The 21,728-nt window shown below is 39.6% G+C and overlaps 2 protein-coding genes and 1 long non-coding RNA gene across 9 annotated transcripts in view; 1 reads left to right on the forward strand and 2 right to left on the reverse strand.

The window, feature by feature from the left end:
• The window catches only part of Supt3 (SPT3, SAGA and STAGA complex component), a 342,177-nt gene that overhangs the window by 100,302 nt on the left and 220,147 nt on the right, over window positions 1–21,728 (forward strand). The window contains exon 1 of one of the 7 annotated variants that reach the window (XM_006523479.4): window positions 18,505–18,700. The exons of the other annotated variants lie outside the window; for them this stretch is intronic. The gene's annotated coding sequence lies outside the window, so the exon portion shown is untranslated. Of the gene's footprint in view, window positions 1–18,504; window positions 18,701–21,728 lie in introns of those variants that run through there. 7 annotated transcript variants of the gene reach the window in all.
• 4930564C03Rik (RIKEN cDNA 4930564C03 gene) lies at window positions 2,285–3,466 on the reverse strand. Its single transcript, NM_029257.1, has one exon. It carries the CDS (start codon window positions 2,867–2,869, stop codon window positions 2,345–2,347), a length of 525 nt encoding a protein of 174 aa, NP_083533.1. The 5' UTR covers window positions 2,870–3,466; the 3' UTR covers window positions 2,285–2,344.
• Gm52304 lies at window positions 6,454–10,288 on the reverse strand. The gene is made up of 3 exons (XR_003952358.1): window positions 10,091–10,288; window positions 9,015–9,162; window positions 6,454–6,506 (listed from the first exon to the last, which is right to left on the reverse strand). It is a non-coding gene; the product is annotated as a predicted gene, 52304 (long non-coding RNA).

Raw genomic sequence — 21,728 nt, forward strand, 5'->3', positions numbered from 1 at the left:
TGGTCATCTTTTGTGCCTTAATGATTTTAGTAATGCTTTATTTTCATTCTCAGTTCCTCAGGTGCACTTGCTGACTATGTTTCCATGTATGTATTTGCTATTGCACATTTTTTTCTTTTGAGAGAAAATCTCTCTGTGCAGCCTGTGTAGGCCAGAACTTGTAGACTAGGCTGGTTTCAAATCCACAGAGCTCTGCCTGCCTCTGCCAGGACTAATGGCTCTAAGGGCTAGGATTAAAGGTGTGCTCCACCACACCAGACTCCATCAGAATCCCTTCCAAGGAGGCTCCCGGCCTCTGGTTATGAGCTATTTCTCACGAAGTTGTAAGGACTGTCTAGGCCTTTTTATGTCAGTCCTTTAATCTGATGGTCAGAGCGTCAGTGGGTATCTCCTGTTTGAATCTTAACCTATTCGAAATGTTTCAGATTTGCTTTTATTCCTTCTTGAAGATCTACTCCCAAGTCAGTCCAGTGGTCCAAATGAAAGACGAGAAATCATTACATAGTTTTCCCCTCGCATATTTCAGCAAAAGATTGTTTATAGAAGTTAAATATATAAGCACTCATGAAAATGAATGGCCGGACTTAAAGGCGCTCACTGTTTTGCTTTGAGAAGCTTTGCATTCAGCTCATTTGATAACTTTGGTAAAAATTAGAATTCTGAAGTTTGACTATTTTTCAAGAAGTCTGCAAGATTCTTTTTATTCCATCGATTTTTTCATTCTCTTGTCTCATTTTGAGGAAATACCTCATACTATAGCGTTTACAGAGTTTCAGTGTGTACTAAAATTCTAACTCTCCATTGAAGAACTCTATTTGTTCCATGAAAGAGGTTAAGTTCTTTAAAACAAAAATGGTTCTTGGATGAAAACTTCTAGAACTTTCCCAGTGTCTCATTCAGGACAGTAGTGAGGAAGTGAGGCCAGAGGGCCTCATGATGTGGGGAATTCTTGGCCTAGTGTGCGGGGGAGGTCTGTTACAAAGTTTAAATTTTTACTGTGAGATTTTTTTTTTGTGGTAATTTTTCAGAAAATATTTCCAATCCCCTACATGCCAAACGTGGCCATTTGTGTTTCCTGTAGTGTGAGATATGAAGAAGCAAGGGCTTACTACTTAATGGTTTTCTAATCAAAATGTCAGTGTGGTACTCATCTATAGAAAAGGGTCTCAAAAAGTATAGTTTCTGGTTTATTTTGTAAATAAATTCTGGAAGAGAATTGTCTTTGTCAGTGCTGATGAGCTCTGCTTTGATCTCAGCTTCACCAGGGATCGTGTCTTTGGGTGGTCTTTTGCTTGGGGCATGATACCAAATATTACTTTGCCTCTTCTGACAAATAGCCACTCCTCCTCTCCTACTTACCCCACCCACCACCCCACTAGCCACTCCTCCTCTCCTACTTACCCCACCCACCACCCCACTAGCCACTCCTCCTCTCCTACTTACCCCACCCACCACCCCACTAGCCCCTTCTCCTCTCCTACTTACTCCACCCACCACCCCAGTAGCTACAGCTCCTCTCCTATTTGCTCTGCCTACCACCCCTGTTTCCTTTGTTAAATTGGCCAAATGAATATGATTAGCTCATGGGTCTTTTTGAGGCTTGCCTTGTGAGAATTTGATTAGTTGAAATGAACTATGTTCATATTAAAATCACATCATTTACATTTTAAAGACTATTTCATAGCAATTGTTTCTAACTTAAGCTTCTGAGTATTTCATGCCAGTATGTCGTTTATGAAAATTACTGGTCTTTTCTTTGTTCTTAAAGTGTTTTGTGCATTTGGAATTTTTAGTTTAATTGTATCCCCTTTCCTGAATCCCCTTACACACTTACACTTTTTTCCTTGAATGTTTTGGTTTTGTTGTTCTATGAATGTGCAATACATAATTCCCAAGTTTAGGAGACTTTTTAGGATGTTTTGTGCTTTGTTTTTTTTAAAAAAAAAAAACTCAAAAGAAAAGCAGAATATGGAGAATAATGTTCATTTCAAACTTTTTAAAAAGGATTTTATGTGTATAACCAGTGTTTTGCCTGTATGCATATCTTTGTGCTAGCATATTTGGTGCCTGTGGAGTCCAGAAGAGGAGATCAGTTCCCTTAGAACTAGTGTTACAGACGGTTGTGAGCTACTGCATGGGTGCTGGTCATGCTGGGAACTGAACCTGGGTCCTCTGCAAGAGCAGCACGTGCTTAACCACTGAGCTATCTCTGTCCCTTCTAGCTCTTTCAGAAGCAAGGTAGGGTGTCAGAATTGCTGAACAATCTTGCCAAATGACACAGTGCTTCTAAGAAGTTTTTTATTTAATTCCTAGTAATTTTTTTTCCACAAAAGGCAACAAAATTTTACTGATCTTTGATTTTTCGTACATGACTTCTCAAAAATGGTGGCAGGGCCAAGCATTTCTTTTGATTGGGCTTTACAGCTGTTTTCCCTTCATCTCCTGCCTGAGACTTCTCCAAAAGACTCTCCAACTTAATGAGACTTTTAGTGCGTAGCTGCAGAAGTGGGTGTGCATTGGCCCTTTCACAGTCCTTCATCTCTTTCTTCACTCGATGGAGCTTCTCAAGTGAAGGGAGCTGGCTCTGGTCTTTCTGCATGAGTTGTTCTTTGAGTCTTTGCTCTGTGAGTTCCCTCCCTCGAAGCATGCGCTCCTGGTGGTCTTTGATTTGCACCCGTTCCCTCTTTTTTACCTGCTGTCTTGTCTGTGCTGTGGGGGCATCATGCACAATTCTTGGCAGCCCTTCACTGGGGAAGCATCTACACAGTCTGTTTGCACCCTCTCTGGCCCGGCCTGTGGGCTGCGCTTGCCGTTTAGTCTCCTTCCCCTCTTTCTCCAGTACTGAACAGGAATGTTTGCCTCCCTTCATGTGCTGTGTTGCTTCTGCCCTTGTGTCACTGCCTGAGTCTTTCTCCTCATCATTTCCACTGTTGCTTTATCATGGTAAGACTGCTTTGGTAAGCCAGTAGTCAAGAGAAGTGTCTTACCCTCTGATGCTTTCTAGTCCTCCGGTGGCTTGCTGCTGTTGTGTGCACACCACCTACATTTCAGAGGCAAGAACCAGTATGCCAATGGAGACTCTTGCCTTTTAGCTGACTGTTATCTTTAGATGCCTCTGTCAAGCCAAAACCTTACAATTGCCCAGAATTCCTCCCAAAGAAGGTGAGGGAGGCTAGCTTGTTCAGAGTGGCCTCAAAAGGTAATGCGAGTCCAAGGCTGCCAAGGAGTTTGTTAACTGCTTTTAGCCACTTCACAGCTGCAAAAGAACAGAGTTTCAGGACCAGTGGGAGTTGTACTTTTCTTATTCCAATGGCCTCAGAGTCAGTATTCAGGAAAGTTAGTACCTTGGTTTCTCTTTTCCTCTCACTTCTTAGGTTTTGTAGGGTTCGAGGTACAAATGAAGAAATATTGTAGAATGGGGTCCAGGAAAAGCTGCCAGAGGCCCCAAGCTACTATTCCTTTAACTGATAGGACATCACAATACCTGAATGAAAATGCCATGGCAACCCGGACCTTCCTTTCTGAGATGTTCTGCTCCCTCCACAAAGCTCACAGATGAAGGTCCACATTTTCCCACTACTTTTAAAGACCAAAATTTATTTTGCATAATACAGTTTTATTGGTAAACAAGACAAATGATCTCTTGTTTATTTTTATAAAAGCTTTTCCTGTTGGATATGGTGGCATTGGCCTATAGTTTAAGCCTCCCCAGAGGCCTAGCCTAGGAAGGGTTGGTTACCTGAGCCTGGATAGTAAGACTCCTCTTAAAACAATATGGGGGGAAAGTTCCAAGAAAATGGCAGTGATCGAACTAGCTTAAAGCATTTGTTCCCCCCAGATATCAGAACAATGATTGTAGTGACTTGTGTTCACATTACCTATAAAAATGGTATCAGATGTCAGCATTGAGGCAGAGGCCACTACCATGTGAAGAGAGCTGGACCAGAGACAAAGCTGGGATTCTCTCCCCAACCTATCCTACCCAGTATTTTCATGCTCTTACTCAATTGTCAACTGTTACATCTCTTCTGAGATCACTTCCCTGACAGCTCTTGTTGGTCCCTTCTACATCTAGTTTTCTTCAGCTTCACTGTACTTAATCCTGTCTGTCTGAAAAACTTGATACTTCTTGTTTTGAGTATAAAAGTACTGTAAACAAACAAGAAAATGTGCTGTTTGTTCATAAGCTCACTGTAGAGGTAGAAGTAGTGATTACTCCTTCACGAACCACAATGCTGAGCAGAGCTGTACTCAACCCTGTCACCCCCTGTCACACCGTCCTCTTGATGGCATGAGCTCAAGTGACGTCAGTGCATAAAACTGCCTTATAGTATAAAAAAGGAACGAAGGTTAAAAGGTAACCTGGTGTTATATTCAAGAAAATCACAAAGGAGATTTATTCCCAGCCCCCACCGGGCCTTCAGGAACATAGCTATCATTGTACTGTACCTGTAAGCATACAATTATATAGTCACTTTCTAAAGCAGTTTCGGGTAGATGAAGCCAACTGTAGCCATCAATCCTGAACCCTTGTGGTAGTCTGATCAAGTTATCAGGAGATACTAGTTGGGAATACTCATTAGGAACAAGTTGGTAAGATCGTCACCCCAATGCCTCATTTAATCCTAAAGGAATCTACTAGTCATGTTATGCTTGATATAATCTGTAATATGAAATGATATCTGTAAAGAGAAGTTTTAAATCCTAGAACTACCTACCTCTTGTCAGGGAAGATGCCTTACTTTTATGGAATTCTGAATATAGTCACATATGAGTTTGAGATCTGTTATAAGTAACTTGCCCCAAACAACCATTTTTTCTATTACATCAGCTTCAAAGTGTGGTACTGTTGTCTTCAACAATTTTTTTAGTTTATTTAAAGAGCTTGTGTATGAGGTTGCAGAGACAAGGTTGGTAACTGTAGTGGTGTGAATAGGAATGCCCCCCATAGACTCATGTTGTTTGAATGCTTATAAAAGGAGTGGTACTATTAGAAGGTATGGCCTTACTGGAATAGGTGTGACCTTAGCGGATGTGTGTCACAATGGAGGCAGGGTTTGATACAATCAAGCTACTCTCCTTGCTGCCTGCAGATCAAGATGTAGATGTACTCAGTTTCTAGCACCATATCTGCCTTCACACTGCCATGCTTTCCACCACATGATAATGGACTCAACGTCTGAATTGTCAGCCAGCCTCAGTTAAATGTCTTCCTTTATAAGAGTTGCCTTGGTCATGGTGTCTCTTCATAGCAATAAACCTCTTAAGACAGTAAGGAACAACCCCTCTTGTTTGGAAGTGCAATCTAACAGTGAAAATTCATATTTGCACACTCAGAGATATGAACACATGTACAATAAACTTTTATTAGATTCTAAACTTATGGCAGGAAGTTCTATGTTGGTATATAGCTTAGGTTGGCTTCTGGGTAAAAATGTTGACAAAAAAGTGATGTTTTAAGATGAAGCATATGAGGAGAAATAAATGAAGATTTCAAAGAATGTCTAGTCACTGCTAAAAGGACCTAGAACAATAGACCAGGTAGGCTCCATATATCACTGAATCTAAGAATTATTAGGTTAGATTCCCAACATAGGTACTTACTATGATTTGCAAGAAATGTACCATGTTTTAATAACTTTGTGGCATTGTGCACAATTGAAAAAAATACAGAGGGTTGCGGAGTGGGTAGAGAAAGAAATAGTAATAATGCTTTGTGGTCAGTGCTGCTCTGTATGATTGGTCATCAGATGCCATCTGTGATGCCCTCTCTGAGAGGAGACTTTTGGCCTCTTTCTAGGTACATAGGTAGCTCTCTGTGACTTTACATTGACCTAGCGCTCCTATTCCAAGCCCTCATTGAGAAGCTGTGGCTTACAGGCATAGGTTTAGAACTATTAGAATGAAACCTTTATATTACTAGATGTGAGGGATATCAGTGATAGTAGCTCTCCACAGAACCTTGACTGTTTTTTGGTAGATCCGAGTCAGCTCTAGTGTTCCACAGACTCTGCTAATTGAAATTCCACACGTACAGGTAGACAGTTCTACAGTAATATGTTGAAAAGCAGGTAGCGATGTCTATAAGGCCTGTTACCAGTTCACTAGTATTCACATTTACCAATAAATGAGTATTACATTAATTTGAAAACTTAATGGTTTAGCAAACGTTGCTTTAGAGCTAAGTTTGTACTTAAAAAGTTGTTCTATTTAAGTTTATATAGACATAGTATTTTCTGTAGTAGCCACAAATTTAAATACGTGTGAAGAAGTAAGAATTAAGAACATTCCTATTTTGGTAAACAGATATTAAACCTTTTCTAAGAAGTCTACCAGAAATTTACCCACCATTCCTCACTCTGTGGCATTAGGAGATGGCCTTCGGTTCTTTACAAGTCTTGTAAGTCTCGTCCCCGGTACTTGGAGTCCCTGTTCTTTATATTCAATGTGTTCTTCATGGATTCCCAGGTGGAGCTTCCCTGCTGAATTTTGATCACGTCTTTTATCTGTTGAAAAATTGAGAATTTGGTTTCTCAAGTTCTATTTGTGTGTCCTGTTGTTGGGATTTATCTTTACTTTTTTTGTTGCTTTTGGGACTATATTTGGTTCATATTTAATCATAAAAAATTATAATCCCTAGCTTGAGGAATTTCATGATCTGACTCACCGTCAGTATAAAGCATACAGAGGTGATATAGGAATGATATCCCAACTAGTACATGTGAGAAAAAAATACATATAAATACTGTACTTCACTGGAATCCCATCTTTTAACAAAAGTGACATTTTTATAAATTCATAACCAGGAAGGGATAGTTCATTGAGGTTTCTAAGTTTGATGGTGCTAACATATTGGTATTATATTATATTATATTTTATCAATCCTGAAGTGACTTACTGTTCAAATTGGGGACATTTTGGTTTGAAAGGTTCTCTTCAGTCATAAGCCATAAAAATGCCATGGTGGTTTTGGGGTTTTGGGATAAAAATAGCCTGTACTGATTCTGTGTAGGTGTGCTTACCATATTTGTTTACATTTGCCCAGTGTTGGTACTACCTTTATTTCCAGCAACTTTTTTCTTAAGTGTATTTATGTCTTGTTTGTGTGTAATTCTGAGCAAACAAAACTGAAGACGTGAAATGACACACAATTTACAGCATTAAATAAGTTATCCGTTTCAGGGTACATCAGCGTCATCGCCTGCACTGCCACCATTAATACTTAGTGACACAGCCCTGAGTGTAATGAAGACTTGTTGCTGTCTTCCTCATGTTAGAGCTCATGTGTGAGTCAAATATAGGTACAAATATTTCAGAAATCCAGACAGCAATAGCTAGTATATGTCTAATACTCAACATTAATAGAGCCTTGTGTGGACAGAAGATCCCTATTTTTTTCAGTTCTTATGATTGTATTTAAATATAAAATATGCTTATGAATCATCTATTGATTTTCTTATGTTTTTAAATTCATTATTATTTCTGTGTGTGTTCGTATAGTGTGTGTACGTGTACATGTATGTGTATGTTTGTGTTTTCACCACATGTGGATGGCGGTCAGGGAACGTCTTTAGGTTTAAACATTAAACCCAGGTCATCAGGCTTACCAGCTCTATTGGTTTTCAGGTCCACATGGAGATTGGTGGCTCTGGTGGTTATTTGGGCTGGTCTTTCCGTCACAGAGCACTCTTAGCATTGTAAGATGTATGATTTGGCTTACTAGGCCCTTGTGTATTAAATCTGACCTTGAATTTTCTCTACAATCTTCAGGTACTACTGGATTTCTTACATTTATACTTAATTTTGATATATTGATATCAAGATGACTGGTACCAGATGAAGCATCTTAGAGCTCACAAGATGTCAGAAAGCTGCCATGATGTGTAGAAGGCAGCTCCCACTTCCTTGTGCAGTACTAAGGAAGGAAAATCTTGCTTATGATTTCAAGGATGTCTGAATCTTAAAATTACTTTTTATCAATATTGAACTCATACTATTTTGTACAGTATCTATTTTGAACAGAAAATTTAAACAAGTTATACCATCATTCTAGTGTTAATGGAAGTAGCAGCTCTGGAGTTCCTGGGGAAGGGGTAGGCCAGATGGACATTAAGGGAGTTGTAGGATCATTGTTAAGTAATATTAAATTACTTTATTTTTTTAAAAAGGCTTAAATAGGTGAGAATACCAAGTCTCAGATTCTATTTTCTTATTTATTGGATAGAGCAGAGTTGGGTTTATTCAGTAAAATGTGTGCTTTAGCTATAAAAGATAATACATCTTTAGATTTCATCAGGGGAGGGGCACAGCAGGGAAAGAAGAAAAGAGGAAATGGCAGAAGTAGTGTAGTCTTCTGGAAGAGTTGCCAGATTTGGGGCATTACAGGAAAATAAAATCAAATTCAGTAGTCTGGTGACCATGAGTTCATCATCTCTCAATTAAATGAATTAAAGAAAAATTTAATAAACTCTACGAAATCCGAACTTGTCCAGAGCTCCTCACAGCACAGAAGTAACAAGATACCAAATGGGCACTTGATAAGCGCTGATAATAGAAGCCGGGAGAGGGCACAGATGTAGCTAGATCCCCAAGAGCTTGAGTTACAGACTGTTGTAATTATCATGTGGGTGCTGGGAATCAAACCCACATGATTTCCAGCTTGAAGAACAGCCAGTGTTCTTAACTTCTGAGTTGTCTCTCCAGACCACTCTTGTTATAGGATATCTAAGATTGCCACAGATGCCAAATTACAAATACTGACATGTTACTCTTAGAAAAATGTCTCTAAATATATGTTGTGTAGTTGTATGGATCTTTAATGCTAAAGACAACTAACTCTAGTAGATTCTGTTTTCTTTGTCTAACAACAACAATCACCTGAGATTGTGGATGGAGTTGAGTTTTTGAGGTTTCCCATCCAGCTAGATCCTGAATAAAAGCCATTTGTAGTCTACTGTGCTGCCCAGTAGGCTCTCTGTGTTAGCTGTTTCTCCCCTCCAGTGACTAATTCTTACCATGAAGCAGTAGGAGGGATGAAGGAATTATGTTGGCCAGGAGTTTGAGGGTCCAGTTGCTTTTGGTAAGGAAGGCATGCTGGAGGTCCTGGTATGCCTTTCGCTGTGGGAGCAGGAATGGAAGGTTTTGCTCACAATCTAGATGGATCTAGAGGCAGGAAGAAAACAGGCAACATGGCAACACAGGGCTGTAAGACGTTGCTTCCTACCCTCAGCCTTCCATGTTTGCTTATTACAGATAGGCTCCATTTTCTAAATGTTCCATAACCCTCTCCCTCCTTAAACAGAATGGCTACAAGCTGAGGACTATGATTACAACCATGAGCCTGGTGGAGGGTATTTCACAAGCAATCATGACTGTCTGTACCCTCTGATCACCACTCGTGGGATCTGAAGGAGGAGGCAGTGTCTCCTTAGACTTTGTGTGGGCGCCACGAAGGAGGAGTTCACACGGACAGGTCATTTTATCATCTTTCTTGTTTCTTGTAAAGATCCTGAACATGGTATGTTACAAGTATGCTATGTGCACAAGTACAGCGAGACATTACAAACATGTCTCATGAATGAATGAATAAATGAATGAATGAAGTGATAAGGTAACGCTACAATTTGTTTTAAGAGGTCAACTTCAATACCAACCCTATTATCAATAGGCACACATTTGCATCTGAGACAATTTCAACTGAAATCAACATTGAACCTGGGGAAAGAAAGCCCGAGGATCAGTAGGGTTATCTTCCTACTCTTGCCTAAGAGCTAGGCACGTGTATTTAGTGGAATTTAGGCTAAAAGAAATAGTTAGAATTTGATGGAAGGGCTTTTATTTTTTTCTTGGTCAAAGTGATAAGTCCCTAGAACTGCAACATGCTTTCTTTCCTCAGGTTCCCCAGTTTCAGTTGAAATTGTCTCTCTCTACCCCACCCCCCAGGGACTTTTTTTCTGGAGAAAACCCTTTCTATCTCTTCTATCTCTCAGCTTTCCTTAGTTTCCTGAAGTTCTTTGTTTAGGATTGGGTTCCTGTGTGATTCTCTTTGCATGTTCTGAGTCCAGTTTCTTTATCTGAACCTAGAACTCACCGACTTAGGTAGGCTGGCTGGCCAACTGTGGGGTTCCAAGGATCTGATTGTCTCTACCTCCCCTTCTCAGGATGACAGACAGGCACTACCATGCCTGCCTTTGTGGCCTAGATGATGGGGAAGTAAATCCTGGTCCTCCTGCGTTTACTGACTGAGCCATCTCCCAGTTCTCTCCACTGAGCATTTGTAGCTTTTGTGACTTGGAGCTACTGTTTTCCTGAGGTCTGAGCGTCAGTGTCCTACCAAGTCCCTGGAATTGCCTTTTCCTGGGCACTGCAACTTATGAGATTGTCGGTACCTACTACAGAGGTGGGGAAGCTCCTGGGCTTGTTGATGGCTTTCTTGGGGGACTGCCTATGGAGATCTTGAGCTGGGCTTGGGGATGTGGGTTCAGACTGCAGAGCCAGTCCTCTGGGCACAGTTTGCTTCCCAGTGCTTGTCCTGTGTCCATCGCTTCTCTGCCTTTACACTTTAATTTCTTACTCTATCTTTCCCATTGAAGCATACAAATTGTACAGACTTTTAAAAATGTCAATTCACTAAGCACTTCAGGCAGTTAGGAAACACCATAATTCACTTACATATAAAAATGTTTTTACCAGCTAAAACAATATTTTCAGTTTCAGGTTTTGCTTCGCTTGCAGAATCTATATGTGTTATACTTGCTCGTTTTCATGGAAAATCTTTGTATCTCCACACTTGAGCCATAGTGCTTATATTTTTGATCATCTAATTTTAGACTGCTCCCAAGAAATCACTCGTTCATACATTTGACACATTTTCTTTTTAACCCCAAAGCTGTACTGTTGTTCTGCTCTCCCAGTGTTTGCCGTAGATCACTTGGTAGCTCTCCTTGAATATTTCAGAAACTTGTAATTGCTGCCTTTGGAGTCTTGCTTCTTATTAGTAACTTTTAGTGTAAACTCTGTTCTAGTTATTTTGTAGTTTAATTGATAAGACTATAAATGAGTCATACTTCAGCCTCCCAAATGACTGCTTAATTGAAACATACTAGTGTTATTATAAATGACCTTGGCTTTAGTCACTGGATTAATATGTTATTAGTATACCTTGATTTATGGCCACCTTTGGATCTTCTTTCTAGACAGTATATTAAAGTTCTGTTTTCCTTCTCAGATAACTATGCCATAATTGATTATTTCAGACCCAGACTTGTTTGGTGTTTGAGATTGTTGACCTTGACCCCACCTTCTGGATGGGCAGATGTAATAGCACCATCTCAATCTACTTTCAAGAGAAAAGATGGCCTGATTTTTGCCTTTCTGATAGTGTTCTCTAATGATCAAATTGAAATGTGCTAATATTTGACTTATACAATTAAAATAATTTGATATCAAGGCCAACTGTGACGGTTTGTATATTCTTGGGCCAGGGAGTGGCACCATTTGGAGGTGTGGCCTTGTTCGAATAGGTGTGACCTGGTTGGAATGGGTGTGTCACTGTGGGTGTGGGCATAAGATCCTCACCCTAGTTGCTTGGAAGTCAGTCTTTCACTAGCAGCCTTTGGATGAAAATGTAGAACTCTCCGCTCCTCCTGCGCCATGCCTGCCTGGATGCTGCCATGCTCCCACCTTGATGATAATGGACTGAACCTCTGAACCTGTAAGCCAGCCCCAATTAAATGTTGTTTTTATAAGACTTGCCTTGGTCATGGTGTCTGTTCACAGCAGTAAAACCCTAACTAAGACACCAACCAACAACAACAAAGAAAAAGCAATGAGATGCTAACTATATCTGGGCCTCAGTGTTCACAGAAAAGAAAGTGTTTCAAAGTTATAAACATTTTTCATTTATTTATCTTTGAGACAAGCGTTTATATAGCCCATACTTTCCCTGAACTTACTATATAGCCAATGATGGCATTGAAGGATTACAGGCCTTATATTATCATGTTCAGTTTTATGGGGAACTAGGAATTGAACTCAGGGTTCCATTCACATTGGCACACACCTTAGTGAACTGCATCCCCAGCCATTTTTCTTCTATTATTTGTGGCAAGGTCTGATATATCCCAGGTTTGTCTTGAGCTCCTTCTGAAACAGAAACTGATTTTGAGCTTCTGATCCTCTTGCCTCCAACACTCAAGTGCTAGCATCTCAGGCATGTCTGCACATTTGGTGTGTTCACTGCTAGTGACCTAGGGCAAATCTTAATAGATGAGCCTCATCCCTAGCCCTAAAGCTTTAAATTTATGACCAAGCCATGTAGAAACTATACATTTTAGCCTCTATAAGAGATGGGATCTCAGGGCTGGAGGTGTGGTTCAGCTGTAAAGACTGCTTCCTGTTCATCCAGAGCATCTGAGTTTGGTTCTTAGGCTCCACACTGGGCATCTCACAACTGCCTTTAACTAGCTCTGAGGATCCAAAACAAGTCTGTCTGTCTGTCTGTCTGTCTCTGTGTCTCTCTCTGTCTCTGTCTCTCTCTCTCTCACACACACACACCCCACAAATTTTAGAAAAAGAGAGAGAAAAACTCTCCCTGATTATAAACTATGTAGATAAATTTTGAGTTACAACCCAAACTGCATGGCTCTGGCTGATATTCGTGATCCCAGCCTTGCAGAAAGCTTTTTGTTTAAATGTTGGTTGAGGCTATGATAGCATCACAAGTTCAGACCACAGCCTACATGTCAATAGCTCCTTTCCTGAGGTGATGTTTTCCATCTGTGCCTCAGGCCTAGCACTGCTGACTTTGGAGGAGTGAAATAGTTTAGAACTGTGACTTGGTGAGACATTGCCTGAACAGGTGCTTACAGATGTGTCCAGTTATCATCTCTTATTCCTGGAGTGGTGGACTCAGTTTGGCTCTTCTCATTGTTGCCATAACACCATAAGGAAATGATCTTCCTGCTGCTGTTCAGTGCAGCTTGATCAAATCTTGTCAGTGGTATAGCACTCTGTCCTTGCGTGGTAAGGGCCTGGTCCCTTGTAAATGTGACTGCAGTATGAAGCAACTTGACTCTTCAGTAGGACTGAGAATGTGTGAAGGTGGAGAAGTCTTGCGCGCGCTCGACTGGCCAGGAAGAACGACGCTGCAACAGGATCCTTCTGCACACGTTTATTGGGAGAGCTTGATTGTAGAGGCGAAAAGACCCTGAGCCCAGAACTGGTGCTGCTTTTATAGGCCTAGGAGAGGCGTGTCTTATACCCGGATTGGTTATGCACTACGCCTCATTTGCATGTTCCTCATCTGATTGGCTACTCTCTCTCTCTGTACCTCACAGAGCCTCATTATTATACCTCATTTGCATGTCTCACATCTGATTGGTTACTCTCTCTCAGTACCTTACAGAACCTCATTATCATACCTCATTTGCATGTCTCACATCTGATTGGTTATACTCTCAGTACCTTACAGAACCTCATTATCATGCCCGGGCCAGGCAGTGTCTTTGCAAAAAACTTTACTGCATATGTACACATTGGTTGTTTGTCCAAACTTATGCGTGGTGGCCAGCAGTAGTCAGTGCCACTCTGCAACGGCACATGTGGCTTCCCACAGAGAAGGGCAGGACTCCACCTTTATTTTGACACATTTCCCTATGGAATTTGGAATACACCAAGTAGTGTTGGATAAACAGTCACAATAAAGGGTTTATTTCTGACCTTTTAGTTTGAGTATATTTACCCTCCTTCCTTTGTACTTCCTTCATGAGCAAAATTGAATAACTAGCAAGGACTATCTTCTGCAGAGTAATTTGAAGTAAGGTGTCTGATGTCATTTTCTCATTATCTCCATAGATAAGCAAGCTTGTGTATTGTGGCACATGTTCACATTAGGATATGACCCTTGGTTCTGTGCTTTCATAATAATGAATTACAAGGGAGTTACTGTGGTGGGTAATAGAAATATTTCTGGATGCCATTTCTGTACCATAGCACTAAGCTGAACAAGGAAGCCCCTGTAGGCTACTACATGTACTAATATTAGGTGATAGGTGTCCTCTCATCCTTCCCATAACAAGATTCTGAAGATGTGATCTCTAGATAGGTATTATTCTGCATAGTTGCCATGTCTTCTGAGGTATCTGTGGTCAAGCTGAGGTTTATAAAGTGGCTGCAAACTAGCATTTCTTATTCTGGGTCCCAAGGGTCAGTTTTATAGACAGACAGAGCCAATGCTTCCCAGAGACACTATACTTTGTCAAGTCAAATTGTAGAGGCAGCAGAGTTCTGTATAGATTAAAGTTAGGAAAAGATGACTTCATTAGGGCTTTGAGTTGCAAAGCAGTTGTAATAGATAGCTTTGAGTAATTTTAGAAATACACATTTTAGGATGCTGATTGTGATACAGAGTAAAGATTTTCAACATTGGCTGTTCATTTCAAGAACAATTGAGTTGTAGTCTCTTGTGGGGGGCTCAGGTTCTCCTGTGTCTTTAGGTAGGGATGTTTTGTTTTGTTTTGTTTTTCGAGACAGAGTTTCTCTGTGTAGCCCTGGCTGACCTGGAACTCTCTTTGTAGACCAGGCTGGCCTCGAACTTAGAAATCCACCTGCCTCTGCCTCCCGAGTGCTGGGATTAAAGGCGTGCGCCACCACCGCCCTGCCTAGGTAGGGGCTTTTAATTTGCACTGGGGGTGAGAGAGACTAAAGAAAACCAGGAGTTGGTATCTCCTATGTAAAATAGTAATTAGAGTTTTGGAAATCTGTTTTAAGTGACAGCCTTGTAGAGTAACTGAGCATTTCAAAATTGATTGTGCATTGTTGGCATGTCTTTCCAAGCATTATGATATCATTGAAGTCTTTACAGTGCAATGAATAGGAAGATTAGGATGGAGTTGTCATCTGGATGGTGAAAAGAAAGGACATCAGCCTCCTAACAATACTTTTCATTTGAAAAGCTACTTTTGCCTGATAGTTGGATGGCATGGGAATTCATTTTACTTTTTTTTTTTTTTTTTGGTTTTTTGAGACAAGATTTCTCTGTGTAGCCCTGGCTGTCCTGAAACTCACTTTGTAGACCAGGCTGGCCTCGAACTCAGAAATCCGCCTGCCTCTACCTCCCGAGTGCGCCACCATGCCCTGCTACATTTCACTTCTTTAAGTTATTTGCACTTTTGTGATCAAATCTACAGAGATCAGTTATGAGTGGCATTTTCCAAATTCTTGTTTGTTTGTATATGAAAATGTGTATCTGTGTTTGTGTGGTCTCTATGTGTGTCTGTTACATATGTGTGAAAGCCAGAGCAAACAAACCGGAGGTGTTTTCCTCAGCAGCTGTCCACCTTGTTTTTGAGATAGTATTTCCCATTGGCTTAGAGCTAGGCAAGTAGGCCTGGTTAGACCAAGTGGCCAAATAAGCAGCCCCGGATCTGCCCATCGTTGCCTCCCTAGCACTACTAGTACAAGTACAGACCACTCTACTCAGGAAACTCAGGCCCTTGTGCTTTTAAAGCAAATACGTTGAAGGCTGTTACATTCTTGAAATAGTTTTTAAAAAACATTTTAACTAGATTACCTAAATCAGCATTATTTTTCACTGGAACCATGATAATAATGCCATTAATTTTAGAATTTATTTTAAAAAGCTAAATTACAAAACACTATAAAGTAGTGTCTTTAGAAATTGTTATAAAATTATACTGGTCAAAAATAAAGAAAAGTAATAGCTCTTTTCATCATTCTAATTACACACACACACACACACACACACACACACACACACACACGGAAAGACAAGCCTTTTTAAATATGTGTTTCCTCATGTTTTTAATTCCTATAACATGAATAGAGTATTAAAATCTTTTCTTTGTTGTACTGATGAAAATCATTACTATTTTCCTACCAAAGCAGATATCGACATGTAGATATATTTATAAGTATAAACCCAGAGATACTATTTTTTTTTCTGGTTTCTTTTCAGTCCCCTCTTTGGTCTGGTTTTCAGGGACTATCTGGCTGTGTAGCCCAGGGTGGTCATGAACTTGTAGATTCTCTTGTGATCTCATCCTTCCCCTGCCTGTTGTGCTGGGATTTCAATCGTGCACCACCACGATGAGTTATAGAACCTTTTTGAAGTCACACTCAACCATGTAAGCATTAGAGCAACAAAAGAAACAGAATGCTGTGAAGCCCATGCTCTTGGCCCTGTCTCTTTAAATGGACTGACAAAGGTATTCTAAGAAGTGTTTGCATTGAGCCTTTCACCATTCTAGAACTCAGGAAGGACACACCGTTTTGTTAGTTAAAGAACACTATACAAATGTTGAGGATGTCTGTCTGCTATTAGGGTATTGAAAGCATTTGTCATCCTGTGATAAGAACAAAACCAGGTGTCTCTGTTCTGTGGCTTAGGATGTGGGTTTCCTTGGTTCTGCTAGTCTTAGACAATGAGGAAAACAAGTTATGTATGCAAATAGTGTGGACTATATTTTTAAACCTTTGTGTGTCTTAGGAGCATTTGTCCTGGGATCTCTTACATTATAAGTGTTGATAATTCTCTGAATTATATAGTCATAAGGATGAATTACCAATACCTTGCATAAGCATTTAAAAGCATTACTTTTAAAGCAATGTATTTTAAAATCTAATCATCGATAGATTTTTTTCTTAATTGTATACTGTATATTTGAAATATTTTATAATATCACATATAAACATTAATTTGTGAAGTTCAACATATGTCTTCTTTTATCCTTGTTCATTTGAATGTCAGATAAATCATTTGCTGTAAAGTGTGTATTTTAGAACTGGGCATTTACGTACTTCATGGACAGGATGCTCAGTTATGTGTAGTGTTCATTAGGAATGGTTCCTAACAGCCACCATACAGCCATTGCTGTAGTCCTCAGGCTTCTTCCCTGAGCACTGTGACCTAAAATATCACTCTTCTTAACCCCTTTCCTGTGGTTCATTTTTAAAACATCTCAATTAATTGTTAATAAGGTAAAACAGTTTTCTATCTTTATGAGAAAACTTTGCCGTTTTATATATGTCTAGAATTTGGGAGGAACCACCTTAGTCATACATTCTGATATTCCCAGTAAGGTTCTCTTTTTTTAGTTTCTGTTTGTTTTAGTTTTGGTGTACTTTCCTTTTCAGACTCACTGATTTGTATTTTGAAATGTCTTGTCTTCTATTCTCCAAATCTAGCTCAAACACTACCGTTTCCATAGGAAACGTGACAGTCCGTAAACCAGGGATTCAGGCATGCTATCTCTCTTTAAAAATATATTATCCATAGCAGTGCAGGTAATCAAGGAGGGCAGAAGAGTGTGTTGGATCTCCCGGAACGAGAGTTAAAGGAGCCTCTGCACCATCCAGTGTGGGTGCTTGGTACTGAGCTTGGATCCTCTGCGAGAGCACTGAAAGTGATATTAACCTCTGAGTCGTCTCTCTGGCTCCCCAAGTTACCAAACATTCCTTCAAGTCTTCTTCTCTTCTTTCCTTTCAGGATTGTTTGTTTGTTTTAAGAGTGACTTTCTATGTACCATTACTAGCCTGGAACTGGCATCTTAGATCAGCTGGCCTTGAATCCATAGAGATCTTCCTGTCTCTGCCTTCTGAGTGCTAGGCTTAAAGGTATGGCCTACCCAGTCCATTTGTAGTTATTTTATTTTTAAAGTAACATTCACTAAGCATTATAATCTAGGTATTTTGTTTCTAAAAGTTTTACAATCTTTGGAATGTGAATACTTAGTGCATATATATTTTGCAGTGCTAGGATTGAATCCCCAGGACTTATAAAAATACTAGGAAGTTACAAATAAGGATGACCCCAGTAGTAAATAAAATTTGGATGAGTGAATGGATGAGCCAGATATGAAATGACCTATATTTTGATACAGATAAAACAACATATTCTTCCGAAGGCTTTTCTTTGTTTTAATTAGTTGTGAATTGCAAAGAAACTGCCTCCTCAGACAAGATCTTCTATTTTAAATAGTCTCACAATCCTTTCTGTTTGGGTGAGAGGCAGCATGACTGCATAAAAGAATTTGATTGACAGCTGTTACTAAGACCTTGATATGACCATTCTAGTAATTGTAACTAACAATTCCCTTTACCTCTTACCTTAAAAAGCTTTGATTATATTTTATGCTTATACTTTCATGTGAGAGAACACTTAAAAGATAGGATCCAACTTAGAAAAGCAAGGAAATACCGTAAGACAACTGGGATAGATAACCTTTATATCTCTTCTCTTCCCTTACTGTCTTGTTGGAGTAAAATTGTTATTCTAAGATGCCTATAATATGAAGATAAAAATCATACTTTCTTGACTTTTAAATTATGTGAAAGATTTTTTCCATATCCTGTCAGCAAAAACTAAGTCTATGCAGAATATGTAAAGGGGTTTTACATGGGTATATATTCAAGTACTTCTTACGAGGTGATTGGAGCTAATTCATGAACATTAGACACTTTGTAAGCGAATGATTTTTTTATTGTTGTTACTCATCTCTTCCTTTAAAGACTTACTCATTCAAACTCCTTATTGGATTATTTTTCATTGTTGGAATACATCAGTGTGGCACCGTCTGCGGTGTTCTCTTCACAAGTTTGGTCAGCAGAATGAAGTGTCTGCACTTGTGAGGCTTCCCTGGGCATTGACGTGTGCACCTGCCATCTTACCTAGGAATAAAAGGTACAAGGAAAAAAATATAGAAACTAGTGTTTTCAATGTGATGACCAAAAAGAGGCCATTCTGAAGGGACAATGGGAATGGAAATTTGGATGAAATTATGCAATCTCTAGGGAAAGAGCAATTTCCATCTACTTTTTATACTCCATAGGAAGTATAAAAACTGTCTAGATGGGAGTGTTTAGTGTGTTTTCAGAACGGCAGGGAAGTTGATAGTTTAAGGACTACTGTAGATGAAGACACAAGCTGGCCATAGAAATCATGGTTTTATTTAAATGTATACAATTTTCATGGATTGACAGGGTCTCACTGTGTAGTGCAGGCTGGCAAGGAGCTCATGGATCTCCTCTTTGCCTCCTGACTGTTGGGGAATACAAGTGTGTATTACCATACCTGACTGAATTATATGTTTTCCTTATTGGAGAATATAGGCGAGGAAACTCACAAGGACAGAGTTACTGTAGATGCATGTAGGAGGATAGGAGATATGGCGTGGCATGGTAGTTCTTATCAGAGGTGATGGTCTTTTGGATTAGGGCATTAGTAGCTTGAGGTGTTTCTGAGCAATTCCAGAATTATAATAATTTTTTAGGAGGGCAGAGCTAACACTAGAACCCAGAACCTTATATATGTTAGGCAAGAAGTTTTTTAGTGAGCTATGCCCCCAGCTCATCAGTTCTGGGGACCTTTTCAAGGTAGTTGAATATTTACTGATGGATCAAATATAGAACACAAGCAAAATAAAGAATTTAGAGATAATTCTGAGGCCTTAATTCTGGAGAATTGGATGAATGATCGTGCCAGTAATATTTGATATCCATATAGTATAATCGTGCCAAAAAGATGTGCTAATAACTAAAATTCAGAAGAGGAAATTTGGGTTTGAGATTTGCATGCATTCTTTTTGTTATGCTAACTTAGCAATTGGATAAGAAAGTCTGTCCTGCTTCAGGGACATGTGGTAGAAGCTAGGGAGACCACTCATCCATAGAGGTGTGTATTTGTATAACAAAGTTAGTCTGAGCCCTGAATCACTTTGAGTGTGTTATTTCCAGAAATGAAGGAAACAACCACAGAATGTGAGATGTTGCTGCCATGGAGATAAAGGAAATCCAGTAGAAGGTGGTGTCCCAGATGCCACCAGAAGTGTTTCATGTTGAAGGCTGGACAGATCGCAGAATCATTAAAAGCCCCGAGTTTGCTCTCTAGAACCCATTTTTAAAATGATGGAGTAAGCTTATATGGTAGCACTGGGGAAGCAAGAGAGAGCTTCCGGGGGCTTCCTAACTAGCTTACTTGCCTGCCTTAGCCTACTTAGCCTGCTTGACCAGTTCCAGGCCAATGAGAGACCCTCAGTCAAAGAAAGGATAGCAATCCAATGAACAAAATCTGAGAATATCCTCTGTCCTCCACATGCATGCATGAGTATAGTTGACTGCATCCACACATAATTTCATCTGTTTTTAAAAACCTCATTGTTAAAAAACCTTATTGTTTCATGAAGCTACAAGCCTTGAGGTCTGACTTAGGCATTTGCTTGCTTCACTCCCATGTGTAACAGTGTAGTTTATGTATATTGATCTTTGTATAATCTTAGCATTTCCAAGAATGTAAACTTCCTGATTATTTTAAGTGCATATAATCTAAAACTGCTTTGGTTATGAATGCTATATAATATGTGAGCTCTCCATCACCTGTACATAGAATGCTGTCTAATAAATGGAAGTAGAGAATAGCTCAGCTTTTAACAGTAATTAGTTCTCTTCTAGAGGACCTAGGTTTGGGTCCCAGCACCATTGTCAGATGGCCCACAGACATCTATCTCCAGCCCCAGGGGTTCTGATACTCTCTTCTGGCCCCAATGGGCACCTGTCTTGCGTATATACTCACCCCTACACACACACACACACACACACACACACACACACACACACACACCCCTTTTTATAAAAAGTAAATTTGTATGAATACAGAAATGGGTGTAAGAGTATTGGCTGTTTTTCCAGAAGACCTGAGTTTTTCCCATGAGAGCTAACTGCCTGTAACTCTAGTTTCCAGGGCTCCTATACCCTTCTCTGCCTTCCATGGACACCTGACACACAAGCAGTACATGGACATATATACAGATAAACAGAAAGGCAAAGTTGGACTTTTAGAGAAATGGTTATGTTGCTGTGCCCTGGTCCATTTTTGAAATATTAAATGTACCTGGATCACCTAAGTAAATCAAGCAAGATGATACAAAGTGGGAATGCCTAATGGGTGCAGCAGCCATGAAATCAATGCCTTACACATCAGTTATAAGTGCCAGTGTGCCTCATAGAGCTCAGTGCTGTAGTGGCATTCCCAGAGTGTCTGTCCAAAGGCTAGAGTAGATAGTGGTTCACTCTCATACCATTATAGAAGACTATATACTCATTTATTTTAGCCAGTTTACTATATTTCATCTTCCAGATAAATTTCCTAATTTATGTTGAGTGTCTTGAATTTCTGAATTGGGAAACGGGGCTGATGCTTTTGCTACAACCAAAAATTTACCTCATCTTTGTACATGGGCTAGTATGGTTTTCCATTTCTGATATTTTTTAGAGCATGTATATATCAGGGAAGTTTCTTCTTATACAGGTTGCATATTTCTTAGTTTCTGTTGTAAATTTTTGTATTTTCTTATGGAACTTGTTATTATTAGTGGTGATAAATATGAAAGTTATAATTTTTGGTTATTCTTGTATGTGCCCTCCTTCCTATGTTCTTAAACACTACTTGTGATACTTGATGCAATCATCAAGGGTGAAAAGTTTATCCTATACACATGTGGACAGTTTTTTTTTTTTTTTCCTGACATGTTTTCCATCCTTGGCACCTCCTATAATGAGAATTTCTGTTTACACTGCTGGTAAGATTCTTAATTAGCAGGTAGCTGTGTCTTGTTCCTCACCTCAGTAGAAGCGTTCCTGTGTTTTACTACTGAGTCCTGTATTAGCTGCTGCATCTCATTTACAGAGAAGGTTCAAAGAAAGAATCCAAGGCT

This window comes from Mus musculus, chromosome 17, assembly GCF_000001635.26.
Source record: "Mus musculus strain C57BL/6J chromosome 17, GRCm38.p6 C57BL/6J".
NCBI classification, from domain to species: domain Eukaryota; kingdom Metazoa; phylum Chordata; class Mammalia; order Rodentia; family Muridae; genus Mus; species Mus musculus.